At 41.7% G+C, this 20,000-nt stretch overlaps 1 protein-coding gene across 5 annotated transcripts in view; it reads left to right on the top strand.

The window, feature by feature from the left end:
- The window catches only part of epha4l (eph receptor A4, like), a 68,911-nt gene that overhangs the window by 47,147 nt on the left and 1,764 nt on the right, over positions 1-20,000 (top strand). For 2 of the 5 annotated variants that reach the window (XM_034122272.1, XM_034122269.1), the window contains exons 9-17: positions 796-851; positions 1,324-1,437; positions 3,126-3,311; positions 7,539-7,600; positions 8,484-8,693; positions 11,819-11,968; positions 12,362-12,558; positions 15,484-15,645; positions 17,389-18,530. In XM_034122272.1, coding sequence (XP_033978163.1) covers positions 796-851; positions 1,324-1,437; positions 3,126-3,311; positions 7,539-7,600; positions 8,484-8,693; positions 11,819-11,968; positions 12,362-12,558; positions 15,484-15,645; positions 17,389-17,503 — 1,252 coding nt within the window. In that variant the 3' untranslated portion in view covers positions 17,504-18,530. Of the gene's footprint in view, positions 1-792; positions 852-1,323; positions 1,438-3,125; positions 3,312-7,538; positions 7,605-8,483; positions 8,694-11,818; positions 11,969-12,361; positions 12,559-15,483; positions 15,646-17,388; positions 18,531-20,000 lie in introns of those variants that run through there. The other 3 variants (XM_034122270.1, XM_034122268.1, XM_034122273.1) reach the window with 2 other exon arrangements.

Raw genomic sequence — 20,000 nt, 5'->3', positions numbered from 1 at the left:
CATGATTTGAACTCTTTCTTTGCATTTCCGATTACCTCCAGCCCTCTAGACCAGGGGTGTCAAACTCAAGGCCCGGGGGCCAAATCCGGCCCCTCGACTTCATTTTCTGTGGCCCCACAAGAGCTCTGAAAGAATATAATATGTTTATTATACGGTTACATGGCGATTTACAGAAGCACGTTGCCCATAAACTACATGTCCCACAATGCATCTCAAATTTGACTTTTTTCTCAGAATTTGAAATTTTTTCTTCAAAATATGCCTTTTTTCTCAGAATTTGACTTTTCTTTTTATGTCAGTTTTTTTTCTTCAAAATGTCACTTTTTCCTCAAAATGTCACTTTTTCCCCAAAATGTCACTTTTTTATTTCAAAATGTCACTTTCTTTTTTTTTTTACTTTTTTTCACAGAATTTGGCTTTTCTTTTAAAATGATTTTGTGACATTCTCCCTGAAGAGATTTGCAATTACTTTCCCTAGACTTCTGCTTTCAGACGTAGTTAATTATGAAGTTATTACCCTATCAGATAATAATCCAATGCAGAGGCAATAATGTCATATAATGCATTATTTTATATATATTAAATATTTATATATGTATTTTGATATAGTCTTAAAGTTACAACCGGCCCTTTGAGTGCAACCATAATTCCTACGTGGCCCGTGATGAAATTGAGTTTGACCCCCCTGCTCTAGACTCTAATGAGAGGGTTATTCTGTGTTTTTAAATGAGTTGCTTTTTGTACTTGACATTTGAAGTCGTACGTTGACCGTCCTGCTGTTTTTGCCCCCAGAAGGAATAAATACAGCAAGGCCAAGCAGGACTCTGACGAAGAGAAGCACTTACATCAAGGTAACTCACACTTTAAACCCCACACCTACACACTCCATAATTGAAAAACATTAGTGCTGTCATCTGCGTTCATGTGCATCCACTCTCACCCGCAAATGAAGCCCATAAAATGTGGGAAAAGTTAATGTTTTGGAAGTTAATGTACTAGCATCCTAACATTCTCCAAACACCTCATTATCAAGTCATCAGTGTTGTTATTTGCATCCCACAAAAAAAATGTTTAAGTTAATGAGCTCCATCTTCTTCGGAGTCAGCCATAGTGACAAGAACAGCAATGGAGTCAAGAGGGTGAGGCGAGGTATGGAGGGGAGGAAGGAATAGGAGGAAGAGGAGGTAGAGGAAGGCGGTGTAGCCTGCAGCATGATGGAAATAAAGAACAGATACATACAGGAATGAATCAACCTTCATTTTTCAATCCTTTCTTCATTTGTTTTTTCCCTTCCTTCCTTCCTTCCTTCCTTCCTTTCCTCAGGAGTGAGGATATACGTTGACCCCTTCACCTACGAGGACCCCAACCAAGCCGTCCGAGAGTTCGCCAAGGAGATTGACGCCTCCTGTATCAAGATCGAAAAAGTTATTGGCATCGGTAAGCAGACATACTTTGTTCTTTATCCAGCGTCTTACATTTTAAATCACATTTCAAATCGATTGTTTTAGAAGCAGTGTTTCGGGGAGTTTTTGCTGTACCGAACTTTTGGACACTCTTCTAACGCTATTTCTCAAAACAACTTACAATAAGTGCAGTTAACCGTGAAGATAGCAACTCAAAAAAACCAAGAATCCTGTCGATCAGGGGTGTCAAACTCAAGGCCCCACAAGAGCTCTGAAAGAATATAATATGTTTATTATAGGGTTACATGGCTGGTATGTCAGTTTTTTTTCTTCAAAATGTCACTTTTATTTCAAAATGTCACTTTTTTAATTTTTTTGACTTTTTTTCCCAGAATTTGGCTTTTCTTTTTAAATCATTTTGTGACATTCTCACTGAAGAGACTTGCAATTACTTGCCCTAGACTTCTGCTTTCAGACGTAGTTAATTATGAAGTTACTACCCTATCAGATAATAATCCAATGCAATAATGTAATATCATTTATATATGTATTTTGATATAGTCTTAAAGTTACAACCGGCCCTTTGAGTGCAACCATAATTCCTACGTGGCCCGTGATGAAATTTAGTTTGACACCCCTGCTGTAGATTCATAAGTTTGAATGATCCAAACCATTGTCGGTGATTTGTACAGAAGTAATATATATATTTTATTTAATGGCCAAGGTGGAAAGGAAACAGGTGGGTTATCAATCTGCCCTTCTTTAGTCCTTATATTAATTTGGAGTTTGTTCCACAATTTTCGAGCCACGATAGCAACAAGCATCCACTTATTGGGATAATAATAACATTTTATATTCATATCATGCAAATTCTCTGCAGCCAGTATATCTTTCCCAGGGATTCCTGTCTGCTTGTGGCTTTACATTCCCTCCTTGAGAATACAAACCATTGTTTTCCGAGACAATAATATTTCAACGAGTGGAAAAAAACAAAGGAGGCTAAATATGTTGTCCGTTCTATTCCTGTGGCCAGAGAAAAGTCATCCAATGACAAAATCATGAAGAGAAAGAATCAATACCCATTTCCCCCTCGCTCTCTGCTCCAGTGGGCGAGGGGAGGGGGGGGGGAGAGAGGGATTAGAGACCCTGATCAATGTCTAAAGAAGTCCTTTTCTGACTTGCACACACACACACACACACACACACACTCCCTTCGTGATGTGATTTATAGTTACGGCCCGTCCACACAGCGGCGTGCGTTGAAAGCTTCACCATTCACTTATGAATGGGGTGACGTCACTTTTCGCCGAACTGCATTGTGGGAAGCGAAGCGGAGCTTTGCTGGCGTGGCTCGCTGCAAAAGTTGAGCAATGTTCAACTTTTGAAGCCTCGGCAGAAGCGTCAGCCAATCGAATCATATGCCAGTACAAGCTCTAGCCAATCAAACCGCTGCTTGTGTGTCCGGGGCGGGAGATTCATGTGATTGGTTGTTGGTCGAGTTTCAGACACGCCCGCCGGCAAGCTTCAACGCACGCCGCTGTGTGGACGGGCCGTCACTGTAGTATCAGAGTAATCAAATACGGTTTAATCAACGCACGATTTTCATTGCCATTTCCACACTGTAGCTTTGTGCATATGACAATAAAACCTTTGAATCTTTGAATCTTGAATCTTGAGAGTGTGTCATCATTTTTAACCCGAGTGTGTGTGTGTGTGTTTTAGGGGAGTTTGGAGAGGTGTGCAGCGGCCGCCTGAAGATGCCGGGCAAGAGAGAAATCTGCGTGGCCATCAAGACGTTGAAGGCCGGATACACAGACAAGCAGAGGCGGGACTTCCTGTCCGAGGCCAGCATCATGGGCCAGTTCGACCACCCCAACATCATCCACCTGGAGGGCGTGGTCACCAAATGTATGTCAAGCAAGAAACTTTTTCTACACACAAAACAATTTAGAGTGAGACTTCTTTCCATTTCCGAATAATTGGAGAACATAATTTGGCGCTTTTGTCATTCAAGACACCTTTGGGGAATTGAAATTGCTTCAGGAAATTGCAATCATACTCACACACACACACACACACACACACACACACACACACACACACACACACACACACACACGCACACACGCACACACACACACACACACACACACACGCACACACACACACACACACACACACACACACACACACACACACACACACACACACACACACACACACACAATGACTTTCTTATTATAATAACACAGAAAGGACATTCATTTCTGCTGTCCCCCTTTCTCCCTTTAAAAAAAACTAAACACATAACAATAAATCATTTCAAACCCAGTCTGCAGTTTTGGGTGACTTTGGAGAAAGGGTGGGTTTAGGGACAAAGCCATCTTTACTAGCCAAAGGTGTGTGTGTGTGTGTGTGTGTGTCTGTGTGTGTGTGTGTGTTTTGGGGGCATTTGTGTGTGTTTTAATGCATGCAAAGCTACAGTGTCTCGTGATATACGACCACTCGTGTTGCATCTGTTCTAAGAGTCCCGTATTTTACATATACGTGTCCCATCCGGGGTATCCCCAGGTGGGTTTTGTCCAGATGGAAGGGGTCTAGCGTTCGTTGGGAAGGGGGAGGTAGATTTAGAGATTTAGAGGTATCAGGGCAGTTTGGGGGGGGGGGTCTAATGGGTCCAAGAACAGGCCCTGTAGCGGGGCACCAGGCTCATTAATCATGGTGTCAGCTGTAAATGTGTTTGGGGTTAGGGAGTGATACCCTATCCCTCCTCTATCTGCTGCTGCTCGGCCACTTCTCCCTCCGCCCTGGGCCCTCTCTCCTTTCCGTCTCTTTGTTTCCTCCTACCTTTAACACCATGCTTTTTGGATGTCTTGTTGTTGGAAGAGATCTTAAAGAGTGCGGACCTCCTTCTCGACAATTTCGTAGCCCTAAAACTCGAACAGTACGATGCAAAATAACTTCATTTTAGACAAAAAACAAAGACCGAGCAGACCCCGGGATCATGCTGTTGAACAAACGTTGTATTAGCATTTTTATAGCTAAAGCATCCTTGTTTCCTATTGGCTGACCGAGCTGAACGACGATAAACCACATCCCCTATTCTTTGTTGTAACCCTTTTTCACATACGTTTCCGTGTCCATGGGCGAGTTATTTGCACTACATTGACCAACACTTGCCCTTCTTAGTTTTCTAGCACATGAGAGGGGAGTTTTACGTTTCTCCATTTTCCTATCGTAACTTCGTACCCCATTAACTCCAGAGAATGAGAAGAATACTTTACCTGAACCTACTAAAAATGGCCTTCTCGTTTAACCTTCCTCAGTTTTTGAGGCCTTGTTTTGAGTTCACACACAATCTGCTCTTAACATTAATAACCATAATGATCACATAGTCCTTTACTACATTGTATAACGTTATATTTCTTGCAACATATCCTTCTACATCATTGTACGCACACCTTTGATTGCACACATGTGTGCGTGAGTGTTACCATAGCTGATGGCCAGCCTGGGTTAGATGGATGAAGTGTCTTAATGTGTCGTGACACAACAGCCTGCCTCTATCTGTGCTAGATAACAGTGTCTCTCTCACACACACACACACACACACACACACACACACACACACACACACACACACACACACACACACACACACACACACACACACACACACACACACACACACACACACACACACACACACACACCACACACCACACACATAAACACATTCAGTCACAGCTGAAAGTGAACAGCGGCAGAGGCAGAATTGCTTATCACCTCTCACACCTCTCACCACGGGGAATGACCTCTCAGACCTCGTGAGGAAAACAAGAGAGAAGGCAGACAGATGGACAGGAGGAAGGGGAAGAAATCGGAGACGAGCAGCAGACAGCGAAGGTGCGAATAGAGATGCGGACAGGAAGAGACAGGAAGGCGGTTAGTGGCTGATGGATTGGACGACAGACAGAGAACAACAGTGGGAAGGACAGAGAGGGAAAGCGGAGGTAGAAGCACTGAAGCGGAGGCTGAAAGAGAAAGAGACGGAGCGAGACAGAGGAGGAGAAACAGAAGAGCGACTGCAGAGACAGGATTCAACATGAAAGAGGGATATCTAACGCAAGAGGATCAACAGCTCCACCTCCATCTCCATCCACTCTTACTTCTGAGAGCCTGACACTAGGTCGGGGCAGATTACTCCTTCACACTTGAGTGTGTTTGCAGAATCTATTAAAAATCCATTATTTGAATGGCACTCCCGTCTCCATTACAATCAAGTTAAAAGGAATGCTCAATCTGGCCTCAGTATGCTGGCATGTCCAGCAGAGACAATTAAGCCTCATTAATTATGGAGGAACTCCAAATCGACACCGAAATACATAAATGTGCTGAAATCTCTCACCAGGGACTGCTGGCTGTAGTCCACCATCTTGGAGCCTGTGTAAGCTTCCATCATGCTAGTGTGTAATTAAAATCCAGCCCCCGTTACAGCTTGGGATGTGTTTAACATCTGATTTACATAAAAGTGAGAGTGTGCTAATTTAAAAAAGATCTGCGTTTAAAAAGCCAGATCTTTGTTCGCTGCAAACGCCGGGGCCTCTGGAGAGCGTTTGTCCAACGTTCTTCCAATATGGTCCCCGTGTTGCGCTTCTCCCCTTCCCCTGTTTTGTTGGCAGGTGATAATCGGCCCCTCGCCCAGAGTTCATTGCCAAAGGCGGCAGGGCGTTTTCAGTAAACACGGAATTAGCATGCAAATGGTGAGGGAGGAAGGGGGCGGGGCTAGGGAGGCGAGAGTTTAAGGTCGCAGGTCAGACGCTCCTCAGACTTGATTGGGGAGCTGTCAATCACCGGCAGCCCGGGGGCACAGACGTGCAACAAAGGGAACAAAGATGGCTGACAAAGAACTCCGTTCTCCCCCGTCTCCAACTCAACTTCCTCTTTTTTGGGGGCATCGCCGCAGCGTCCTGTAATTAATGGGGTGCCAATCACGCGGCGGGTAAGGCGGTGACTGACGGCCTTTTGGCAAAAATCCTGCCGTGGATGGAGGAACTTCACCTTCAAGACCTTCTCCCAGGGTGCATTTCACCTACCCCTCTGCATTGGCGTTAAATCTGCATTTCCACCTTGACTGTGTCACGTGAAATGGAAACGCAAAGACCAGCACTTTTCCAGGAGGAATCTGTAGCAGCACTTTTTTTAGCACGTGTTGTTCATGGCGGGTTAGACACCAGCTTGCTGCCATTTTAGGACAAAAACACCCTTCCTTCCTTTCATTTTTCCCTCTCTCTTTCTCCTCTCCTCATGACCGCTATCCCCCCTTATCCTATGGACAAAGACAGACACAGACCCACCAGGGAAAGTCCACCCTCCCTACAGCCTGCCCAGACTCAGATAAAGACACAGACGCTTCCCCATGAGACAGGAGATGGGAAGACAGAGGGATGGGGTGAGAGAGGCCAGAGATCAGGGGGGAAAGAGGGAAAGTGATAGAAAGGAGAGTGACAGAGGAGAAAAAGGGGGCAAAGAGACAGCGAGGGACATAAATAGCTAGAGGGTGAGTGACTGTGATGAGACTCGGATAATGCGTCCAACGTCAGTTCATATTTGCGTAAACACACAAAAGATACTCCTAGTAAAGAACAAGTAAGCCAACATCGTGCTAAAGTACAAACATTGGGTAAATGTACTTCACTACAGTATAGCACCTTTCACAGAAATCAAATTCACAAAGTGCTTCACAAGAAAGAACAAAAGTTAAAATTAAGACCACAGAAACATCAGTACAACAATGACCACGCAGAGTCCCGAAAGGAACAAACATAAGAACAGAACACATCACTCACATCTCAAGTAGAATCAAAAGCCAATGTAAAAAGATGGGTCTTCAGTTGTTGTTTAAAAGCTTCTACATTACAGTAGAAATGCCTTTGGATGTGCAGGGGAAGACGAGGGGCGTCAGGGCAACCGTAACACGGAGCTAATTAAATCACTACGGGACAGAGATGGATGGCCTAACACACACTCACACACACACACACATTCCCTGGAGAACCTCCCTGCTGTGATGTGCATCGTTTGCCCCCATAATCATCTGCCTCTCTCTCTCTCTCTCTCTCCCCCTCTCCCTAGGTAAGCCCGTGATGATTATCACAGAGTACATGGAGAACGGATCGCTGGACGCATTCCTGAGGGTCAGTCATGCGTTTCTGTCTGCGCACATGTGTGTGACTGTAGCACGCTGCTGCTGATCCCATCTTATCTCTGTAATGTCATCCCCTCCCCCCCCCCTCAAATTACAAGCGTTGGTTCACAAACATTCGTCCTAATCTCCATCCTCTCCTTGATCGACTTACTGTGTTTTCCGGCGAGGAGGTTGGCGCAGGTTTCACCTCCGTGACTCCAGGGTTCACTTTTGGGGTTTTAGATGATGCTGAGATACTATTCTTTTTATTTATTTAATTACAAATGAACATGCTGTACTGGTCATGTTGCACCAATAACACCTTGTTGTTGTTGTTGTAAGCAAATACAGGGAGGCTTTTAATTGTTTTCTCATAACTCTTATTGCTAACAGTTTCATTGCAATTTGTATTGTAAACTATTTTTTTTGGTTATAATTCATACAGTTACATGCCGACAAACAGTGCTTCATAACATACTGTAAGGATTATCAACAATCCCTAACTGTTAACATAAGAGTAGCTGTATTAATTGTATATAAAAACGCATAAAAACACATATTAACATGTACGAAACAAAACAATCCTTAACTGTAGTATGAGTCTACAAATGCCCAAATATTCTCTGACAGCAAAAGTTATAAATAATGTATTAAGATGAGACAACAGCACTTTAGTTTCATGCTCTGTATTCAATATGTATTAAATTCTCTATCTAATGAAATCAATTCAAAAATATATAATAGTAGTAATACAGTCATATTAATAGAGTTATCATTATTGCCACCAGGACAAATGTGAAATGTTTGCAGTTGTATGTTTAGGTAAAACAGTAAATATGCCAGTGAGATGATGTGAAGAACATTGTCTAAACATTACATTTCTCCCCCTGCAGAAGAACGACGGGCGCTTCACGGTGATCCAGCTGGTGGGCATCCTGCGTGGCATCGCGTCGGGCATGAAGTACCTGTCGGACATGAGCTACGTTCACAGAGACCTGGCGGCTCGAAACATCCTGGTGAACAGCAACCTGGTGTGCAAGGTGTCCGACTTCGGCATGTCCCGAGTGCTGGAGGACGACCCGGAGGCTGCGTACACCACCAGGGTGAGCATTTATATATATATATATCCTTTATTTAACCAGGTAGAGTCTCATTGGCCATCAAACTCTATAACTCTTCCTATAAGATGGACTTGAATTCCCCCATAGTGATCAGATCTGACAGTTTCAGCTCCGTCTGTACATTATTCCAAGCAGAAGGGGCCGCATATTTAAAAGCTTTTTTACCTAGTTCTGTTCTCACTTTAGGAACCAGCATCTGCATAACATCTTGGGAGCGCAGGCCATATAGACTTTGGGGGACAGAGATGGCAAAAGTACACACATCCTCAAGTAGAAGTACAGATACTCGTGTTTAAAAATACTCTGGTCAAAGTAGAAGTACTGACTAAACTTCTTTACTCAAGTAAAAGTAAAGAGGGCTTTGCAATGTACTTCAGTAAAAAGTACCCATAACTAGCAGCTGTTTTAAAGAGTACCTGACCTCCCTTTATATTAATAGAACAATAATGTCATTGTTAGCTAATGAATGTTTCCATGCTGAACAACGGCAACATGACAACGTTTTCATTGGTCCTTCTTCTTTAGAGAAGACCAGGAAGTGATGGATACACGGATCGTGTTCAAATCAATAGGCACGCAATGACTCTAAATAATAATGATCACGCCACCAAACACACATTCAGACTAAAGGAACCAGCCTGTTTGGAAAATGTAAGAAGTAGAAAGTACAGGTATTTGGGTTCAAAGTGTAAGAAGTAGAAAGTACAGGTATTTGTGTTCAACATGTAAGAAGTAGAAAGTACAGGTATTTGTGTTCAACATGTAAGAAGTAGAAAGTACAGGTATTTGAGTTCAAAATGTAAGAAGTAGAAAGTACAGGTATTTGTGTTCAAAATGTAAGAAGTAGAAAGTACAGGTATTTGGGTTCAAAATGTAAGAAGTAGAAAGTACAGGTATTTGAGTTCAAAATGTAAGAAGTAGAAAGTACAGGTATTTGTGTTCAAAATGTAAGAAGTAGAAAGTACAGGTATTTGAGTTCAAAATGTAAGAAGTAGAAAGTACAGGTATTTGTGTTCAACATGTAAGAAGTAGAAAGTACAGGTATTTGTGTTCAACATGTAAGAAGTAGAAAGTACAGGTATTTGAGTTCAAAATGTAAGAAGTAGAAAGTACAGGTATTTGTGTTCAAAATGTAAGAAGTAGAAAGTACAGGTATTTGAGTTCAAAATGTAAGAAGTAGAAAGTACAGGTATTTGTGTTCAAAATGTAAGAAGTAGAAAGTACAGGTATTTGAGTTCAAAATGTAAGAAGTAGAAAGTACAGGTATTTGGGTTCAACATGTAAGAAGTAGAAAGTACAGGTATTTGGGTTCAACATGTAAGAAGTAGAAAGTACAGGTGTTTGTGTTCAAAATGTAAGAAGTAGAAAGTACAGGTGTTTGTGTTCAAAATGTAAGAAGTAGAAAGTACAGATGTTTGTGTTCAACATGTAAGAAGTAGAAAGTACAGGTATTTGTGTTCAACATGTAAGAAGTAGAAAGTACAGGTATTTGTGTTCAACATGTAAGAAGTAGAAAGTACAGGTATTTGAGTTCAAAATGTAAGAAGTAGAAAGTACAGGTATTTGTGTTCAACATGTAAGAAGTAGAAAGTACAGGTATTTGTGTTCAACATGTAAGAAGTAGAAAGTACAGGTATTTGTGTTCAACATGTAAGAAGTAGAAAGTACAGGTATTTGAGTTCAAAATGTAAGAAGTAGAACGTACAGGTATTTGTGTTCAACATGTAAGAAGTAGAAAGTACAGGTATTTGTGTTCAAAATGTAAGAAGTAGAAAGTACAGGTATTTGAGTTCAAAATGTAAGAAGTAGAAAGTACAGGTATTTGTGTTCAAAATGTAAGAAGTAGAAAGTACAGGTATTTGAGTTAAAAATGTAAGAAGTAGAAAGTACAGGTATTTGGGTTCAAAATGTAAGAAGTAGAAAGTACAGGTATTTGAGTTAAAAATGTAAGAAGTAGAAAGTACAGGTGTTTGTGTTCAACATGTAAGAAGTAGAAAGTACAGGTATTTGTGTTCAACATGTAAGAAGTAGAAAGTACAGGTATTTGTGTTCAACATGTAAGAAGTAGAAAGTACAGGTATTTGAGTTCAAAATGTAAGAAGTAGAAAGTACAGGTATTTGTGTTCAACATGTAAGAAGTAGAAAGTACAGGTATTTGTGTTCAACATGTAAGAAGTAGAAAGTACAGGTATTTGTGTTCAACATGTAAGAAGTAGAAAGTACAGGTATTTGAGTTCAAAATGGAAGAAGTAGAACGTACAGGTATTTGTGTTCAACATGTAAGAAGTAGAAAGTACAGGTATTTGTGTTCAAAATGTAAGAAGTAGAAAGTACAGGTATTTGAGTTCAAAATGTAAGAAGTAGAAAGTACAGGTATTTGTGTTCAAAATGTAAGAAGTAGAAAGTACAGGTATTTGAGTTCAAAATGTAAGAAGTAGAAAGTACAGGTATTTGGGTTCAAAATGTAAGAAGTAGAAAGTACAGGTATTTGAGTTAAAAATGTAAGAAGTAGAAAGTACAGGTATTTGGGTTCAACATGTAAGAAGTAGAAAGTACAGGTGTTTGTGTTCAAAATGTAAGAAGTAGAAAGTACAGGTATTTGTGTTCAAAATGTAAGAAGTAGAAAGTACAGGTGTTTGTGTTCAAAATGTAAGAAGTAGAAAGTACAGGTGTTTGTGTTCAAAATGTAAGAAGTAGAAAGTACAGGTGTTTGTGTTCAACATGTAAGAAGTAGAAAGTACAGGTATTTGTGTTCAACATGTAAGAAGTAGAAAGTACAGGTATTTATGTTCAACATGTAAGAAGTAGAAAGTACAGGTATTTGAGTTCAAAATGTAAGAAGTAGAAAGTACAGGTATTTGTGTTCAACATGTAAGAAGTAGAAAGTACAGGTATTTGTGTTCAACATGTAAGAAGTCAAAGTAAAAAGTCGTCAGAAAAATAAGTAGTGGAGTAAAGTACTGATACCAGAAAAATATACTTAAGTACAGCAACGAAGTATTTGAACTCCACTACTTCCCACCTCTGTTGGGGGAGCATGTGGTCTTCCTGTCTGCGCGTCACCTTGCTTGTCGGCTTTCATTAATGATCCCATCTTTCAATTACAGGGAGGGAAGATCCCCATCCGCTGGACGGCCCCCGAGGCCATCGCTTACAGGAAGTTCACCTCGGCCAGCGACGTGTGGAGCTACGGCGTCGTCATGTGGGAGGTGATGTCATACGGCGAGCGACCATACTGGGACATGAGCAACCAAGACGTAAGTCGTGAGGAAATGTAATTGAACACGGGGACAAACATAAATAATATACAGCGGGAATTAGGTTTGATTTCGCAGCTTGAGTAATAATTCCCAGTTGCATGTGTGCCGTCAAACGTTTTCAAAAGATAATTCATCATATTAAGTTGTAATCAAATTACCTCCAGGGGTGATAAAACTGCAACGATATATTCCCTTTTCTCATTAAACATTGCAGCTATCGGTGCTAATGATGATAAAGAGTTGAATTTATGCATTTCCACATTTCTTGCGTAGGTGCCTGAAGTAATGTGGATACAAATTGTGTGGGTATAACGTTAGGAGAGGGTGTTATCAAACTTTTAATTTCCGCACAAACAAAGCCACTTACAGTACCATTGATCTTGTGTTTAGGTAATCAAGGCGATCGATGAGGGCTACCGGCTGCCCCCCCCCATGGACTGCCCCGTGGCCCTGCACCAACTCATGCTGGACTGCTGGCAGCGAGAGAGGGCCGACCGGCCGAAGTTCGGACAGATCGTCAACATGCTGGACAAACTGATCCGAAACCCCAACACTCTGAAGAGGACCGGAGGGGAGACGGCTGTCAGGTGAGGAGGCACTCAAATCAAAGAAAAATAGTAATATGAAAGGGGTGTTTCCCTTTCCTGTAATGTGTTATATAGATTTGTGTGCATGTAAATGGTCTGCAAAGGCTTAAATCTCAAAGTTCCCTTCAGAGGGAGTTTCTATTGAACTGTCACTATGTAGCACTCGCGCTTCAATTGGCTAGCGCTCCAACACATTGTACGTGATAGACTAAGAGGCGGGACATCTCTAAGCGGTTATTGTACTTCTTATGTTTAATACTTTATTATGCAGAAGCTGAATACAAAAAAAACGTGACACTCGTCTTTGTTTCACAGCCGAAAAACGCTAATTGTTTTCGATCGGACTCTTTTGTTTACTTCCATAACATAATGACATCAATAAGTACAAATTGCGCTTTTATTGGCTAGCGCTCCAACACATTGTACGTGATAGACTAAGGGGGCGGGACATATCTAAGCGGTTGACCAATCACAATAGAGGCGGCCAGTTAACCAATCAGAGCAGACTGGGCTCTGGTTTCAGACAGAGGGTGAGAAGAGGTGCTGCAGCACAGGCAGTATGAGAGAAATACAGAGCTTTTTGAACATTAAAGCATGGAGACATGTCCCAGGAGAGACACTACATACTGATATGAACCTGAAGTAAGCATAATAAAGACTGCAGTGAGCACACAGTTTTCTTTGAAAGCCACCACGAACTTAGGAAAAAAAGTTATGTTGTAAAATAAGGATTCACCATTTAAAATGTGGTTAATTAGCTGAAAATGCTCGTAATATCCCAACCTTTTAGAAAAAAGTCACACAATCCAGGAATATAACTAGTATACACGTTGGTTTCACATATTCTTTGCAACTGTGGTTATGAATTTGGCTCGACTAAAATACCGCACACTCACACTCACACTCACTCAACGCTTCCAAACCAGAAATACGTTTTATAGCCCTATCATCGAATGCTCCAGCTGTCTTTAAAAACAAAGAACAGTTAATAGTTAGCAGCTAAAACCCCGAACATTTGCTGTGTTTAATGTGCATAAACACACCTATGCAACATATTTACTGCACAATGCGTGACATTCTACCCCTCTCACACACACACACACACACACACACACACACACACACACACACACACACACACACACACACACACACACACACACACACACACACACACACACACACACACACACACACACACTCCATTTCTCTCGTTGGTGTTTGCATTCACCATTAAACATTATCTACCAGCGACGTTTGGCACTTTTCAGCACAAACACCCTCTGTAATGGATTTTTCTGCAAACCAGGTTTAATGGTGCTGTACACTCAGGAATGTAGGGGGGGGGGGGGGGGGGGGGGAATTACGATGTAACGGCAAGTTAAAAACAAACATGACCTCGGCGGCTCCGACACCATTACTCTCGAGCGGCTAAATGTGTTCGGGATGACCTACGTGTGTTTACAGACTAGCCGCAGTCTGTTTGACTTTAACGAGTGTGTGAGCAAAACACACTCTCACACACACTCTCACACACTCTCACCCTAATGGGACACAGAGAGAGAGCAAGAGGGGAGTCCTCATGGAGTAATTAGCAGAACTGAATTCTATAAATGCAGCTTTTACAGTTACAAGAGAGAAGGGGGGAAGTAGAACGTGTGTGTGTGTGTGTGTGCGTGTGTGTGTGTGTGTGAGAGTTACCAAAGCGTAACAAGACCGCCACCGTCTCAGACTCACCGGCCCCATGTAAATGTTTCATGGCCGACGGCACTGCTACAGAATGGGAAAGCTTGAGAAAAGGAGAGAGAAGGAAGTGAACAGAGCGGGAGGTAATTCTGCTGATGAATATGTGAATGTGAGCAGGTCCTCCAGCGGGCGGTAAAACTCACCGAGGTGTGCCTGGGTTGTGTATTTTCTGTAAAATAAGGATTAACTAAGTGTGTCGGTCACACCCAGGAGAGGAACTGTGTTTGGCTTGGCTCGGTTTCTGGTAGGACCCACAAGACGGTAACACAAAAGCGATCTGAACCTCACAGGAGGAGGAAAAGCTTGAGAGAAATGTAGCATGAAGCTCTCTGACAGCTTGAGGATAGCTTCCTGTCATCGCACGAGGTGATTGGTCACACCTTTATGATACTTCAGCGCAGCATCACAGCCAGGAATATAGAGACTATAATTCATGTAATAGAGAGGCAAGAAAGTAGCCCCTAAACCTGGATATGAGTCAGCATTTTACCACTTCTGGTTCCTTCGCCCCAAAAGTCAATTGTTTTTTAAACGTGTTTAGAAGTTTAGATATACTGTAAGTTCTGCTGTTTCCAAAAGCGATGTTTCGTTCTGAAGCAAAACAAATATATCAGTAAACACCCCACTGCTGAATGTATGAAGCGTCTATGTGTCATAACAATTGTGACGAAATGAGACGACTAAACGTCATCACGTCCAACATTAGCCGCCTTTAGCTTAGCGGTGAAGACGTGAAGTTCATTTATAGCCTAACGTTACCTTTTTGCTTCTGGAGATGGCATTAACGCTTCAAAATTCATAAAAGTGTGTGTAGTACATGTGGAGATTATCCTTTGTAACTAAATGTTTCTTTGCCAAAGATTTTATTTTCCGCATTATTACGAAATTCAATGTTCAAATCCCATTGGCTTTTTGTCGACGGAGCCCTTTGAGATGCTAACATCCTGTTCAGCTAACAAACAAAATCCTCTAAGCACCACTCCATGTTGTTTTTGTTGTCATGATTCAATGGTGTTCCAGAGTGTGTAACAAAGTGGATTTCGTAACTGTTATCGTCTATTTACACAGACAGTTGCACAGACATTGTGGTTTATGGGCTACAGCTGGAGAACCAAACACTGTCTGTAAATGATGACACTATTATTAACTCCCCCCCCCGTCCTCTCCTCCACCCACCAGGCCGAGCACCACCCTGTTGGAGCCGGGGAGCCCCGAGGCGGCGTCCTCGTCCGTGGGCACGGTGGAGGACTGGCTGCAGGCCATCGGCATGGAGAAATACCGGGACAACTTCACCGCTGCCGGATACACCTCTCCAGAGGCCGTGGTGCACATGACACAAGAGTGAGTGGGGAGGGGGATATAAAAGGTGGGGAGTAGAGAGGGGAAGTGAAGAAGGTGCAAGTTAGTGGGACATTTATTAGTCTTACTTGCACTTATTTAGTCTTAGTAGAAGAAAACTGTAAGGTGAATTGTTCACTTATTAAAAGACTAAGATGAGTTATTCTAGAAATTGAAGGATACATCACAAGAATATGTTTTTCATTTCTGCAAAAAAAGTGAAGTGAAATTGCTTCTTTTTTAGAGATTAATTTTGATTGAAATACAATATTGTTAGTCACTTTTTAAATATATTAATCTTTAAATAGGAATAGGAGTAGTTTAATGGTTTGCCAAACACACCTATTTAAATGTGATATCACTGTAATCTGTTACATATCAAGCAACATCCAGTAGCCAGTTAGCTTAACTTAGCATAAAAAACAAGAGAAAACATCTAGGCTGGATCTATACAATGGTTTATATTCTGCCTAGCAACACCACTAAATTGTACAAAGGGTTAAATGGTAATCTGTCACAAGATTGAAAGGCGTTATTATTTATATGGAAAATAGCTACAGCGAAGTTGTTGGAAAGAACATTTTAAGTCTCAAGCTCCTCCAGGAAAACATACAATAGCCGCTTTCACACCAAGTAGGCTACTTTGCCGTACTTAGTACCCAGCACTTAGTACCCAGCACTTAGTACCCAGCACTTAGTTCCCAGCACTTAGTGCCAGCACTTAGTACCCCCATGGAACTAAGTACAGATCGCGTTCACACCGGAATAAGTTCCCTGAGGGAAGATTACGCAAATGAAGCCGCTGACGTCACTTCTCCTTCTTCTGCTTTGGGTTTACTGGCAGGCCGCAAACCACTTCACGGCGTATACTGCCACCCGAAGTCCCCGGGCCGGAAGTCCCCGGAGTTGGGGACTGGCTTCAGTAGAAGCTGCTGGGACTCCCAGCAGCTTCTACTGAAGCCTTCCGAGTAAATCGCCAGAACACCGACACCTCCTCATCTCCACCGCTCCCATGTTTTTGTATGTGTTGCCATAAGTTAGTCTCTCTCCGTTGGTGCGCGGGGCTAATGCTAATGCTAATAATGCTAATGCCAGCAAATAAAATGGCGGCTTCAAATAACTTTTCAGAGTTTTACGGGGCGTGGTTTGCAATCCGCCCAGCCAATCAGAAATTGGTACTTGTTTCTCCCCGGGATAGTCCCACCTCTCTAGCAGGCACTAAAAATGGGGGTAAAAGTTCTCATGAACTAAGTTCTCTTTTTGGTGTGAACGCAAAATTCCAGGCACTAACGGAACTAAACGGGAAAAGTACGGGTAAAAGTACTCCGGTGTGAAAGCGCCTAATATAGTTAAGACATAAAAGAAATAAGGAAGTAATATAGTGCCAGTTGGTACAAGTTAAAAGTAGAAATAAGAAGCTTTATATAAAGAGTCAATCTCCTCCTATATCTCTCAGCGAGAAAGCAGATATGTGTATATAAAAGTAGAATCAATCTGCGACACATTTTGCAAAGTCCACATGTGTTAAATGTTTCTCAGTCTGTCACTTGTCGGTTATATTTTCATTTCTCGGCCGTTAAGATTACAGGATTAGGACTGCTGTGTTGGCAAGTGAAATCCCTTAAACAGCCGTTAAAGTGTCAGGGCAGTTCTCCAGAGCAAGGCTGTGAAAATCATCACCAGGCCGACATGTGTGTTATCGTTGTCCCTGTTCCTAAAAGTTTTTTTTTTCCTTATCCTTTGCAGGGACATGGGGCGCATCGGCATCTCCTCATCTGCACACCAGAACAAAATCCTGACCAGCGTGCAGGGAATGCTGTCCCAAATGCAACAGATGCAAGGCAGAATGGTTCCCGTCTGAGCGATTTTTCAACAAGAAATAGAGAAGGAAAAGGAAGCGTTAAATAAAATAAATAACATAAAAAGTAAATAAATATAAAAAAGAGACAAATAAACTATGGAGAAAAATAGTTTACCTCATCCATGCACTTTAAATTGGATCTAAAAGAAAAGAAGATGTTGAAGAAAAAAAGAAAAAAGTGGCAAAAATGGCACTTTTTTTTTTTAAAGAATCAGACCTTGCCCTTTTTTGTTGTTTTTGGAGAATGGGACGCTTCTTGCATTTTATGGATAGACGGCTGGAAAAGTGCTTCCGAGAGGCCAATCTGGAGTGCCTTTAATGGTCTGGAAGGAAAAGCGAGGGAGGGGGGGGGAGATCTTACCTTTTCTTCCTCCTTCTCTCGGGCAGTTTCTGGAACTTTCTTTCTGGAATAATCTGCGGAGCAGATTTCTTTGATTTCCTGTGACTTTGTTTATTGTACATGAAGTGTTTGTGTGGGACTCGCAGGCTAAACCCCGGCCACCATTGTTCTCTCTCAGCTGGATATCTTCTCAGACAAAATGGAGGATCCTGACCGTCGTGTATAAACAGTGAATCTCTGAGAGGTTGAGGGTTGGATTCAGTGGGGGGCTTTATTTTTCCAAGGACCTTTTTGTTTTATGGCCTTGTTCTTCTCCCAGAACGCTGTATTTCGTTGCCCTCAGGACGTTTCTGAGAATGTCTATGATCTTCCAGAGGAGCCTTCCCACTCCCCTGTCTTCCCCAAAATAATGCCCTCCCACACCTCAGATAAACACACAATTTGGATTCTTCCTCCACTCATCTCCCATCTGAAACAAATCCCAAACACCCCCCCTCCGGCTTCTGAAGGACCCACCGACTCTTCCTCAACACTTTAGATGGACAGCTGGCTTTTTCTAAATTGGACGCGTGAATGAAGGAATGTATTGACGGGATTTATTGGGACAAAAGGACGCAACATGGATGCAGAATGAATCATCAGCATAGCCAAGAAGATAAACAGAGGATTACTCAATCTGTCATCAAGGTGAGAATCGATACTACTTTTATTTTTTTAATTCAGCACCAACAACGATATTGGATTTGAACTCTCTCTATTATTGCAGCATGCTTCTATTATCAACTATGTCTAGCCACAGAGTGCCTTACAGATTCATTAGACCCCCCCCCCCTCTGTTTCATCAGCTCCTGAAACTGTGTTAATTAACAAGTGGGTCGCGCCACAGCAGATCAATAGCCGCTGGTCTGTGATCAGTCTGACGGCCCGATGCTGCGGGAATAATAATGAGAGGAATTAATCAGCCGCTGACTCACAATCAGCCGAACACGGTGCCACCAGAGAGACAAAATACTTTCCAGGAAAGAGAAGGAAGAGAGGGGCTCTTTTTAGGCGCTTTTTCTTGAGCAAACACACACAAATGTATCCCGTGGTACCAGGAAGGTCTTGGATAGAAGAATTGCTGTTGTTTGTTTCATTTAAATGCAACAGATACCACTTATTTTCTCTTAATGGTCAATCCAATGTCATTTTGGCATTTACTGAGATTGTTTCACACAAATAAAGTCATGCTAACAAGTGAATAGAGCATTCATTTAGCTTACTAAGCAATACCAAGACTGATCTCACCTAATTTAACTCATTAAATCAGAGCGGAGCACGACTCCTGACTTTAACCCTGTGTTCTCTTTTTAAATATCTGTTGTAATTTATTGTCTTTTATTGTGATTATAGAAATGTGTTTTTATGTGATTGTAGTTATTACATGTACAGCACTTTGGCCCGACCAAAAATCGCTTTTAAATGTGCTTTATAAATAAACCTTGATTTGATTTGATTTGATTAGTTACATTTATAACCACATTTTGGACACGTAGTCGCCAGTTAATCAGGTTTAGTTCTAAGTAAAACTAATGCAGTCAATAACTCCACCAATCAATTGTTTTAGTGTTTTTTTGATGAGGGTCAAATTAAATGTGATGGGAATGCTGGAGGCTGTGGTTTGTGATGATTTTAAATAATGCTGCCCCGAACAGTTATGATGATTATTTTTAATCGGCTTCTTATTTAGTAGTTTTGTCGATAAAATGTGTGAAAATAAATAGATAGATAATAAACTTGAGGGGCCATTGCTGATATTTTCAAATAGCTTGTTAGATCCGAGCAGCCGTTTGAAACCCCAAAATAATATTTTTTATAGCATGTATGACAAAACCTATAAAAAAAGTAAGATTCAAGAAGACAAAATATTTTCCGTGAGAAACGAAACACAATAATGATAATAGTTGCGGTATACATGTTCGGTGCATCGTCCATCCTGATCCAATTTATACGCATTTAATTACACGAAGTATTGAGAAACAGTTTAAACCCATTCATCTTTCAACATTTACTTCACGTACAAACAACTTAAACATCAAACCAAACCTACATTAAATATTTAAAAGTAATTTGCTGCGATTAATCATATTCCTGCTCGAGGAATGTCGAAGGCTTAAC

The sequence above is a fragment of the Trematomus bernacchii genome, unplaced genomic scaffold (assembly GCF_902827165.1).
Source record: "Trematomus bernacchii unplaced genomic scaffold, fTreBer1.1, whole genome shotgun sequence".
Taxonomy (NCBI): Eukaryota; Metazoa; Chordata; class Actinopteri; order Perciformes; family Nototheniidae; genus Trematomus; species Trematomus bernacchii.
Note: the sequence above shows the minus strand (reverse complement) of the source record. Positions and strands in the feature narration are given on the sequence as shown.